This window comes from Salvelinus alpinus, chromosome 24 (genome assembly GCF_045679555.1).
Source record: "Salvelinus alpinus chromosome 24, SLU_Salpinus.1, whole genome shotgun sequence".
NCBI lineage: Eukaryota > Metazoa > Chordata > Actinopteri > Salmoniformes > Salmonidae > Salvelinus > Salvelinus alpinus.
Genome location: NC_092109.1, coordinates 1447094 through 1460046, shown reverse-complemented (window position 1 = coordinate 1460046; position 12953 = coordinate 1447094). Strand labels below are relative to the sequence as shown.

General features: G+C 42.8%; 1 protein-coding gene across 1 annotated transcript in view; it reads right to left on the bottom strand.

Annotated features, from left to right (window-relative positions):
• Nucleotides 1-12953, bottom strand: part of LOC139551989 (stromelysin-3-like) — a 59132-nt gene that overhangs the window by 14129 nt on the left and 32050 nt on the right. The window contains exons 2-3 of the mRNA XM_071363323.1: nucleotides 12154-12458; nucleotides 2876-3019 (exon numbers count right to left, since the gene is read on the bottom strand). Of these exons, the coding sequence (XP_071219424.1) occupies nucleotides 2876-3019; nucleotides 12154-12458 (449 nt within the window). The remainder of the gene's footprint in view (nucleotides 1-2875; nucleotides 3020-12153; nucleotides 12459-12953) is intronic.

Genomic DNA, 12953 nt, shown 5'->3' with positions numbered 1-12953 from the left:
GAATGGCTGTCGAGCAATGATCAACAACAAACTTAACAGAGAACAAAGGATTTTTAAAAGACTAATGTACAAATATTGTAAAATTCAGGTGTGAAAAGCTCGTAGAGACTTACCCAGAAAGTCTCACAGCTGTAATCACTGCCAAATATGATTCTAACATGTATTGACTCAGGGGTGTGAATACTTACAGTGCATTCGGAAAGTATTCAAACACCTTCACTTGGAAGTTACAGCCTTATTCTAAAATTGATGAAAAAAAATTCTAAAACAGGTTTATAGAAATGTGCGCAAATGTATTACAAATAAAAAACTGAACTATAACATTTACATAAGTATTCAGACCCTTTACTCAGTACTTTGTTGAAACACCTTTGGCAGCGATTACAGCCTCTAGTCTTCTTGAGTGTGATGCTAGAAGCTTGGCACACCTGTATTTGGGGAGTTTCTCCCATTCTTCTCTTCAGATCCTCTCAAGCTCTGTCAGGTTGGATCGGGGAGCATTGCTGCAGGTCTCTCCAGTAATGTTCGATCGGGTTCAAGTCCGAGCTCTGGCCGGGCCACTCAAGGACATTTAGAGACTTGTCCCGAAGCCACTCCTGCATTGTCTTGGCTGTGTGATTAGGGTCGTTGTCCTGTTGGAAGGTGAACCTTCGGCCCAGTCTGAGGTCCTGAGCGCTCTGGAGCAGGTTTTCATCAAGGATCTCTCTGTACTTTGCTCCGTTTGTCTGTCCCTCAATCCTGACTAATCTCCCAGTCCCTGCCACTGAAAAACATCCCCACAGCATGATGCTGCCACCCCCATGCCTCACCGTAGGGATGGTATTGGTCAGGTGATGAGCAGTGATGGTTTCCTCCAGACGTGATGCTTGGTAAACTTCAAGCGGGCTGTCATGTGCCTTTTATTGAGGAGTGGCTTCCGTCTGGCCACTCTACCATAAAGGCCTGATTAGTGGAGTACTGCAGAGATGGGTGTCCTAGGAGTTTCTCCCATCTCCACAGATGAGCTCTGTCAGAGTGACTATCATGCTCTTGGTCACCTCCCTGACCAAGGCCCTTCTCCCCCGATTGCTCAGTTTTCCTCGGGCGGCCAACTCTAGGAAGAGTCTTGGTGGTTCAAAACTTGTTCCATTTAACAATGATGTAGGCCACTGTGTTCTTAGGGACCTTCAATGCTGCAGATATTTTTTGGTACTCTTCCCAGATCTGTGCCTTGACACAATCCTGTCTCGGAGCTCTACGGACAATTCCTTCAACCTCATGGCTTGGTTTTTGCTCTGACATGCACTCTTGTCTTCAACTGTGGGACTTTATATAGGCAGGTGTGTGCGTTTCCAAATCATGTCCAATCAATTGAATTTACCACAGGTGGATTCCAATCAAGTTGTAGAAACATCTCAAGGATGATCAATGGTAACAGGATGCACCTGAGCTCAATTTCGAGTCTCATAGCAAAGTGTCTGAATACTTATGTAAATAAGGTATTTCTGTTTTCTATTTGTAATACATTTGCAAAAATGTTTAAAAACCTGTTTCCTTTTTGTCATTATGGAGTATTATGTGTAGATGGGTGAGAAAAATATATATTTAAACCATTTTGCCTTTTGACAACAAACTGTGGAATAAGTCAAGTGGTATGAATACTTTCTGGAGGCACTGTAGGTCTGGTGTGTAGGTGGATACAGTCATTTAAGACAAGGGAATATAATTCTGTTGTGCTCGTGCCAGAACAAAAAAATCAGATGAGGGTGGAAAAAGTTTGCCCTGAGGACGTTCATTCACATTAACCGCAGCAAACAAGTCCTGCTTTGTAACATTCAAGTGCAGGTTGAAGAGTGTTTAAAAACCTGTTTCTGCTTCAGGGGGGGGAATCCACCCTGAAGCATGGCTTACAGACCTAGGATGTTAATTAGAGCCAGTGTGGTTTCCACTGTGAAGCATGGATGAGGAGGTGTGATGGTGTGCGGGTGCTTTACTGGTGACACTGTCTGTGATTTATTTAGAATTCAAGGCACACTTAACCAGCATGGCTACCACAGCATTCTACAGGGATACGCCATCCCATCTGGTTCGTGCTTGGTGGGACTATCATTTTTTTCCCCAACAGGACAATGACCCAACACACCTCCAGGCTGTGTAAGGGCTATTTGACCAAAAAGGAGAGTGCTGGAGTGCTGCATCAGATGACCTGGCCTCCACGATCACCCGACCTCAACCCAATTGAGATGGTTTGGGATATATTGGACCACAGAGTGAAGGAAAAGCAGCCACCAAGTGCTCAGCATATGTGGAAACTCCTTCAAGCCTGTTGGAAAAGCATTCCTCATGAAGCTGGTTGAGAGAATGCCAAGAGTGCAAATCTGTCATCAAGGCAAAGGGTGGCTACTTTGAAGAATCTCAAATATATTTTGATTTGTTTAACACTTTTTTGTTTACTTCATGATTCCATATGTGTTATTTCATAGTTTTGATGTCTTCACTATTATTCTACATTGCAGAAAAAATAAAGAAAAACCCTTGAACGTGTAGGTGTGGCCAAACATTTGACTGGTACTGTATACTGTATGGCAGTGCTGAAGTGTGCAAATACTGTGATTAATTTCTAGTTGAGTCATGCAGTTATGCTGGTATATTGAAAGTATATTTAAAAACTGTCCTACTAATTGATGGGGCATTTTTGTCTTAATTTCCTAAACTTTCTATTGATTTCCTGAAATAAGTGAGTTGAAAAAGAGTTGATCTTGATCCCAAGCCTGGCACTTTGGATGCCTCAGGTTCTCATAGTGTTAGCAGATACAAGTTGTTTTCGCCTCTGACCACAAAGCCCAAAATGCACAAATACAAACTTAGAACATCTATCATCTAGTATGATGATTACCTGGTGAAGTCGATGATGATATCAGCTCTCCCACTGCTGACCTCGGTGAACTTCAGGGGCGTGACGTCACTCCACACAAGCAGCGCCTCCTGTAGGATTCGACGCACTTTCTCCTTACTCAGTTGCCAAGGGTAGCGCATAATCCTGCAACACACACACACACACACTTGTGTCAGGGACCACCGGTGTGATTGGCAACTTTGTGTTCTACCCATAATCCTCTTTTGCAGGGGGCATTTCTCTGGTTGCTTTATGGGCACGAGGTGACCCTGGCCTCGGCCCGGGATAATCTGGCTGTTGTGAGAGAGAGGCTGCAGTAAACTGGGCGCAAAGCTCAGTCTGATGCTGCCTAGCTTGACTGGCGGGTTGGAGCTGACAAAGGAATCTGATATCATACGTTGCTGAATGGGATCTATGGAGTAGCTCAACTGTCTGCACAATGGCAGATCAACTGACACCATGATGGCATGGTTCGTATACAGCAACATGAACAAAGACTATGAGATAGAGGTTCTTGCATACTGACCCAACTAACCAACCAACACTCTTTATTCATAATCATGTATTCGGATTCATAATTCAAGGCATAGGTCATGTGCAGTACATAGCAACATAACTTCACTTGTTCACAGTTGATGTGGATTACCGGAGAAGGCTAAAGGGAGAGTTGACTGAGGTTGTTTGTGCTTCCAAACATTAAGACCTGCATTATTATGACAGGCGTTGACAGACAGAAAGGGCAGCGCTTGTTTTCCCCAGGCTACTCCCTATGGAGGACATTTAAACAACCGTGACATGTTTTGTCTCAATCTCCATCTCGTGCCATTATCCACTTCCTCTTTCATTCGCAATCCATTGCCCCTCTGCCCTGCAGACATTTTCTTTCCTACCTCCCTTAATACCAGCCATGGGGGCTATCACTTTCATTCTTCATTTTAGATTTCATAATGGCTTGTGTGGGTAGTTGGGTGCGTTAGAGAAATTGATTGTGTCTCATTGTGTGGAGGCCCTACATGCATGCCCAGACAGGAGAGACCAGGTTGTGCTGTCACTGTATAACCCCAATCTACCTAAATAAATCTCCCTAACCCTACGAGGGTGATGCATGCCGGGGCCCGATTCCACCTACAGCACCTGACGCCAACATGAAATCTTATTAAAATCATATACACCTTCAGAAAGAATATGACACCTTTAAAAAATATGACAATCAAGCACTTAGATATGGTCATTTTCATGAATGTATGACGTTTTGGGGAACGACGTACAGTACCAGTCAAAAGTTTGCACAAACATGCTCATTCAAGGTTTTTCTTTATTTGGACTATTTTCTACAATGTAGACTAATAGTGAATACATCAAAACTATGACATAACACATATAGAATCATGTAGTAAACAAAAAAGTGTTCAGCAAATCAAAATATATGTTATATTTTAGATTCTTCAAAGTAGCCACCCTTTGCCTTGATGACAGCTTTGCACACTCTTGGCTTTCTCTCAACCAGCTTCACTTGGAATGCTTTTCTAACAGTCTTGAAGTAGTTCCCACATATGCTGAGCCCTAGTTGGCTGCTTTTCCTCCACTCTGTGGTCAAACTCATCCCAAACCATCTCAACTGGGTTGATGTCATGTGATTGCCAGGTCATCTGATGCAGCACGCCATCACACTCCTTCTTGGTCAGATAGCCCTTACACGGCCTGGAGGTGTTGGGTCGTTGTCCTGTTGAAAAATAAATGATAGTCCCACTAAGCGCAAACCAGATGGGATGGCCTTTTGCTGCAGAATGCTGTGGTAGCCTTGCTGGTTAAGTATGCCTTGAATTCTAAATAAATAACCAACTGTCACCAGCAAAGCACCCCCACACCATCACACCTCCTCTTCCGTGCTTCACGGTGGGAACCTCACCATCGGAGATCATCCAATTCACCTACTCTGCATCTCACATCGACATGGCGGTTGGAACCAAAAATCTCAAATTTGGATTCATCAGAACAAAGGACAGAATTCCACCGATCTAATGTCCATTGCTTGTGTTTCTTGGCCCAAGCAAGTCTCTCCTTATTTGTCACGGATCCCTCCAGAACTGTCATTACGCACACCTGGTCCCTATTCCTATTTGATTAGTAATTGTGTAAGTGTGCCCTTTGTTCACCATTGTCCTGTTGATTATAGGTTCAATGTCCGTTGGTCGTGTGAGTACCTGTGCTATATTTTTTTGGCTTTCGTGCCAGGTATATTGTGCAGATGATTACGGGTCTCGTCCCGTGGGATAATCATTATGCAATCGTGTATTTATTCGAGGTACTCCTCGCTCTTTTGTTTGGGTTTCTCCCCTGTGTTTTGTATACGTGTTTGGTCTTCTTCCACGTGACTTTACACGGCAAGCTGTCATTTGGGAAATAAAAAACCCTATTACGCATTCCTGTGCCTGTCTCCCGATCCCTTCATACCAGCGTGACATTATTGGTGCCCTTTAGTAGTGGTTTCTTTGCAGCAATTCGACCATGAATTCGACCATGAAAGCCATTTGGGGTTTACTACCTTTTTATTTGGGCATTTTTATTGTTCAGAAATGTGGTGGGTACTCTCTTCGTTCGCTAGACTTTATCCTGCTAACTGTTCCAAATGTCCGACCTGAATTTGGTAAAAGGTCTTTTATGTACTCTGCGCCATCGTCTTGGAACACCTTACAAAATAATTTTAAACTGGAAGAACTTTTTAAATCACTGATGAAGGATTTTGAGGCTGATTCCCTGACCTGTCAATGTTTTTAATTTGCTGTTTTTGATATTGTTATACTCTTGTGAATTCAATGGTTTTTACTAGATGACTTGTAGTTTTTCATGTCTGTCTGTAATTTTTGTAATGACTTGGTGCTGCCTATCTTGGCCAGGACGCTCTTGAAAAAGAGATTCTAAATCTCAATGAGCCCTTCCTGGTTAAATAAAGGTTAAATTAAAATGAAGGCCTGATTCACGCAGTCTCCTCTGTTGATGTTGATCTGTGTCTGTTACATGAACTCTGAAGCATTTATTTGGGCTGACATTTCTGAGGCAGGTAACTCTAATGAACTTATCCTCTGTAGCAGAGGTAACTCTGGGCCTTCCTTTCCTGTTGCAGTCCTCATGAGAGCCAGTTTCATCAAAGGGCTTGATGGTTTTTGCGACTGCACTTTAAGAAACTTTCAAAGTTCTTGACATTTTCCGGATTGACTGACCTTCATGTCTTACATTAATGATGGACTGTTGTTTCTCTTTTCTTATTTGAGCTGTTCTTGCCATAATATGGACTTGATCTTTTACCAAATATGGGTGGTATACAGAAGATAACCCTATCTTGTCACAACACAACTGATTGGCTCAAATGCATTTAGAAGGAAAGAAATTCCACAAATGAACTTTTAACAAGGCACACCTATTAATTAAAATGCATTCCAGGTGACTACCTCATGAAGCCGGCTGAGAGAATGCCAAGAGTGTGCAAAGTTGTCATCAAGGCAAAGGGTGGTCACTTTGAAGAATCTCAAATATATTTGTTTAACACTTTTTTGCTTACTAGATGATTCCATATGTGTTATTTCATAGTTTTGATGTCTTCTCTACTTTTATACATAGTAAAAAAATAAAGAAAAACCCTGGAATGAGTAGCTGTGTCCAAACTTTTGACTGGTACTGTATAGTAAGGCATTTGTGAAAATTCTACAGCAATATAGAGTGGGAAGGCGGCCGTGGGTTTGGACATTTAATAGACACTGCCGTAAACAAAACATCTGTCTTGTCCAAGACCGGAGTCTACGCAGACCGATGCGCCATAGCCAATCAGAGCTACATCAGGCTTATGTGCAAATAAGCTATTTGCCACACGGGCCTGCACTTTGAACTGGAGTGTGTGTTTTCAGGCCGTAGCAAATGACAGCTGTATCTTCAGCTGTAGCCACTGAAACGATATGAGGGGGAAAAGTCGGTCACTTACCCACTCCTCCAATGACATGGCATCCTCCTATTAGATAGCTAATGTTAGGCTCTCTGTTTTAGCTTGCTAAATAAATAATGAATGCAGCATTGCTGTATGGTACACTCAATGTATTGTGGTTGAGTAGCCAGCCTAGGCTACTGCTGAAATGTTGTAATTGGTGTACATGTTTTTCCTTTGCGTGGTGTTTTGTTGAAGATTTCGTTTTTGGGTTCTTCATTGTCAGTGCTTGCTGGGACTTGTATTGACATTCCCAGCCTTAGTTACAGTCGTCCGTTTATTCAAAATATTGAGTCATTGAATCTGAAACAGAGCATTCCGAATGGGTGGAGGCAGCAAACAATGTGACAGGCCAGCTGTGATTTACAACTTGATAGCAATATTTTTGGGACTACCAAGAAATGTATTTTTGAATTATATTAATCATGCATTGGACTGCATCCATCTACTCTGCCAACAACGCCTTACTGTACGCCATGGAATTCTGAGTAAAATAGAACCTATTTTTATAACCTCTTATAAAGTTGGTTTTGTAGCAAAAACTGGGAATTTGATATTTTGCCTGATATGATGATTGTCTGTTTCATATCTGCAAAGTAATTAAAACACTGTCAGTTCCACTTCAAAGTTGTGCTCTGGGAGGAGTTAGAGACGACTATGGAACAGTCACTGTGTTGCTAATGCTACAGTCCGTTATTTGTACAACAAAGTCAACACAGAGGAGACAGCAAAACACTGGCCTGGTAATGACCCCCCCTGGAGTCAGTCGCTCGACTTGGTCCTCACCACAGCCAGGCACTGTGGGAGAAGAGGAGTGGGAACAACAGTGCTGATTGCTGGCTCGAGGGGCAAAAGATGCAGGTCCCGCTCTGTGATGTTGTGTGTCTCCTGAGGTAAAAATGTGATGAGCCAGCAGAGTACAGTACACACCCTTTACTGTGCTGTAAATCATTTCTTTCTTGAAAAGAGGCCACTCAGCTGTGTGTGCAGAAATTATTGTGTGTGAGGGAGTAAAGGGCACGGGAGGTTCTGTACCTGTTGACAATCAGCAAAATGACCATGAAGCCATATTTAGGGAAACTTAGTAAGTGGTTACCTCAAAGGGAACATGAGTAATGATGACTAATGAGGCAATATTTTGGTGTTTGGCGAAGGGTGGTTGATTATACTCAGCATTTTTACGTTTGATCAATACATATGGCATTTTTCACATGAAAACATGAGCTCTCTATTTTTTTTATTCTACACCATTATTTCTCTCTATGTTTTTACATCGTCTAGATTTTCTCTCAAGAGTGACACTTACTGTAGTGTTGAAATGGAAATTGAGTGCCGCAACAACAAAGACTTATTCTTCTTGGCTCTGCTCTGATAACACTCTCCTGGAAGTAACTACTAGCTTGACCTTTCCCCTCTCCAGCCCCCCTCCCTGCTGAGCTGTATGTGCAGATGTTGGGAAATATGTGGGCTGCTCTGCTGTAACATGCTTGAGTGCTCTGACTCATGTAAATGGCTGTGGGTTTTTCAGGTCACAACTGCCAGACTCCTAATGACAGAGTAGGAGGGTGGCCAATGTCTGGCTAGGCCTGTCTTTTAACTGCAATGGAAGAGCCGAGGCAGTCAAAACACAAGGAGGGGACCAAACGACCCTGATGGCACAGGGTTCATCGTGTCAATCAAAAGATGCTTCAAAGGCAAAGAAATACCAAACTAAATTGAAGTAGTGCCTCCTAGTTTTCTGTTACGTTTGTTTTTGAAATTTTATCATAAGCACAGCTAAACACTGAATACACATAGACTGGGCACCCTCTCCTTTGAGGTCCTTTGTAGCTCAGTTAGTAGAGCATGATGCTTGTAACGCAAGGGTAGTGAGTTTGATTCCCGGACCACCCAATCGTAAAATGTACGCATGCATGACTAAGTTGGTTTGGATAAAGGTGTCTGCTAAATTGCATATGTGACCGACCGCCTTGATTCGGTCTTATGTAGCAACATTTGAAATGGTGTTTTTTACATTGGATGAAAGCAGAGACACAGAGCTACAAAATGGTATATCCTACACTGCATTTGAGGAACAATGGAAAAGTAATTCTGCTTTGAAAGTTGATAAACTTGTAACCTCACTTTTGAGAAAATGGCCTTTGAATGTCTTGGTACCTAATGGAGAGCTCTTCCTTGTCTACACCCATTCATCATCGTTCACACCCTCTTAAGCTTTAGCCCCCACCCAAACTCTGACCATTCTACTCGCCCTAGCAGAGCTGGTTAGACTGTTTTCATGTTATCCAGAGCATTGGTGACTGTAAATGTGCTCCTGGCAACAATTTATTTACGCTTTTTTGTTGACGTTTACTGACACCGGCCATATTCAACGTTTGTTGAGCGTCCGTAAATTCATTAGTTATTTTGTGCTCTGGCATACTCAGTCGAGTGCGCTCTGAAATCGGAGTAGATGGCCAGACTGAATTGACAAACGCACCCGAAATGATTACTTGCATAGTGTAGTCTTTTGTTAAGACATGTAGCTAGCTAAACAATGAACCATAATCCCAACTCACGACGTTAACCTACCAGATTCAATGTTACCTAGCTAACATTAGGCTATAACTAGCCAAGCAAATGGCTCTGAGATACGAATAATAAGATCATACACGTAACGTGAGCCAGCCAGCTAACGTTAGCTAGCTAACAGTACACTCAAGATTAGAAACACTTAATATCTTAAAATATAGCTAGCTAGACTATCTTACCCATCCGTATACATCATAGATGGATGCGTCTCCTGTCACGAATGCCATGGTTGCCCTTAGTCTGAAGATTTAATCTGGAGACAGGGTTTTTTTCCATCTCCTTCGCTATCACTCGGATTCCACTGATTTCAAAACTCAGTACTCCAGAAAGTGGAGAGCAACACTTCTGCAGTTTTACTACGCAATACATTTTTAAAAAGCTGCATTAGACAGGATTACCAACACATACTGACCAGCTCAAATAGACAGAAGCGTGCGTTATGGCACCAATCCAAACTCATCTCTCGGCATGACCAGCACTCTTATCTCAGCCAATCATGGCTAACGGGAAGGTTGCCGTCTTTTTTCTGTGGCTAAATCAACTAGGCTCGTAATTTAACAATTGTATTCGTATTTACAGATCGCATACACGTTTGTTATTAAGGCATATGAATGTTCACATGTTCGAAAATAAATTTCTGCCTAAAAAACAACATTTTGATTTATAAAAAAGGTTATGTTCAAACGGCTCTCCTGTGAAGTAGTGACCCGCGACATAGCCTAGTTTCCTGAAACGGGTCACATATATTATATTATTGATGTCTACAGCAGAGCTTAAGACAGCAGTTGCAAGTGAACAACAAAGTTAGTTATCCATCACTGAAATTTCTTTCGTTTTGGATTAAAGGGCCCAGTGCAGTAAAAAAGGGATTTTCCTGTGATTTATATACAGTGCATTCAGAAAGTATTTATACCCCTTCACTTTTTCCAAATTTTGTTATGTTAGAGCCTTATTCTAAAATTGATTAAATTGTTTTTTCCCCCTCATCAATCTATACACAATACCCCATAACGACAATGCAAAAAAACGTTTTTTAGCCATTTTTGCACATTTATATACGTAAATATAATATTTCCTTTTTTGATATAAGTATTCAGACCCTTTACTGAGTACTTTGAAGCTCTTTTGGCAGCTGTTACAGCCTCGAGACGCTACAAACTTGGCACACCTGTATTTGGGGAGTTTCTCCCATTCTTCTCTGCAGATCCTATAAAGCTCTGTCAGGTTAGATGGGGAGTGTTGCTGCACAGCTATTTTCAGGTCTCTCTAGAGATGTTCAAGTCTGGGATCTGCCTGGGCTACTCAAGGACATTCAGAGACTTGTCCCGAAGCCACCCCTGCATTGTCTTGACTGTGTGCTTAGGGTCGTTGTCCTGTTGGAAAGCGAACCTTCACCTCAGTCTGAGGTCCTGGAGCAGGTTTTCATCAAGGATCTCTCTGTACTTTGCTCCGTTCCTCTTTCCCTTGATCCTGACCTGTCTCCCAGTCCCTATTGCTGAAAAACATCCCCACAGCATGATGTTGCCACCACCATGCTTCACCGTAGGGATGGTATTGGCCAGGTGATGAGCGGTGCCTGGTTTCCTCCAGATGTGACGCTTGTCATTCAGGCCAGAGAATCTTGTTTCTCATGGTCAGAGTCCTTTAGGTGCCTTTTGGCAAACTCCAAGTCCACTGTCATGTGACTTTTACTGAGGAGTGGCTTCTGTCTAGACACTACCATAAAGGTCTGATTGGTGGAGTGATGCAGATATGGCTGTTTTTCTGGAAGGTTCTCCCATCTCCACAGGAACTCTGGAGCTCTGTCAGAGTCACCATCGGGTTCTTGGTCACCTCCTTGACCAAGGCCCTTCTCCACCGATTGCTCAGTTTGGCCTGGTGGACAACTTTAGAAAGTGTCTTGGTGGTTCCCAACTTCTTCCATTTAAGAATGATGGAGGCCACTGTGTTCTTGGGGACCTTCAACGCTGCGGATATTTGTGTAAAATGTGGAAGAAGTGAAGGGGTCTGAATAATTTCCCAATACACTGTATATTTCCACACTGAGGTAGGAATAATACTGTGCAATTGTGAACATTATGATTTCAGCTTGTTTTGGTGGGATGGAGTTTTGGCCTTTGGAGTTCCAAACCTCTGCCAATAACAGCTAGTTCTCCCCTCCCCACTCTGAGCGCTCCCAGACAGTCCTAGCAACATTATTGTCTTGCTTGAAAAATTGCCCTTTGCTAAGAAGCTATTTTTGTTTATTTTTGACCATTTTAATTTAAAATAATCACAATAACTTACTGTATTGTTACCCAGAAATGATTTGATATTGAGATAAAATGGCTGCATTGGACCTTTAAATGTAAAGGCTCCTCCCTCCTCACAGTAGCTGAAACCTGGGTGATCTCACCCAAATAATTACTGTTTTTGAGCATATAAAAGAAGTTAGGATGGGGACCAGCACGATACATATTTCCCCATCACCCACCTTTCATTCAGAAGAAAATACCCCCTGTAGCGGCCTTTGTCAGCCAGTGTAATGTAGAAGTGAACCAGTCTATCTTGACGGGGATTGCCTTTCTATCTCTGCGCATGCTGGCTAAACTACTAAGACATCAGTGACATATTGAGTGCATGCCACGTATAAAGGTTCCCCAGAAAACTCCCCCAAAATAGTAGACCCCATTGAAAAAGCAATGTATGAGTGTGTCTAGACTCTAGAGCGACCCAAGAAGAAGACCCTTACTTGTAGATGAGGTCAGTCTTGTCCCAGCGCCCCCCAAAGAGAACGAATCGCTTCTGACGCTGCTTTCCTCCAAAGGTTTCCCCCTTCCGCATGTGGTAGTCCGAGACACCACCTTGCTTCTGAGTAGGATAGTCTGGAACGCCGCAACGAGGCCGGTTCCAGACCAACTCTGTTCCATTCCCTGGAAGCACAGTCTCTGGATAGACACCTCCCGACGGGCGCAATCGTTCCTTCAGTATGTCCTGAGTATGGCCAAATCTGCCCCTCTTCTTCAGGCCATAGTTGTGGGTCTTCTGAGGCCATCCCTGTGAACAGAGGTATATGCAACTAAGTACCGTTCAAAGAAAGTAAATGATTTGTATTTATTATGGATCCCAGCTACTCTTCCTGGGATCCAGCAAAATTAAGGCAGTTTATACCATTTTAAAAACATTACAATGCATTCACAGATTTCACAACACACCGTGTGCCCTCAGGCCCCTACTCCACCACTACAACATATCTACATGCATGTGTCTGTGCCTATGTTTGTGTTGCTTCACAGTCCCCGCTGTTCCATAAGGTGTATTTTTATCTTGATTTTAAATCTAATTGTACTGCTTGCAACAGTTACTCTATATGGAATAGAGTTTCATGTAGTTATGGCTCTATGTAGTGCTGTGCGCCTCCCATAGTCTGTTCTGGACTTGGGGACTGTGAAGAGACATCTGGTGGCATGTCTTGTGGGGTATGTATGGGTGTCTGAGCTGTGTGCCAGTAGTTCAAACAGACAGCTCGGTGCATTCAACATGTCAATACCT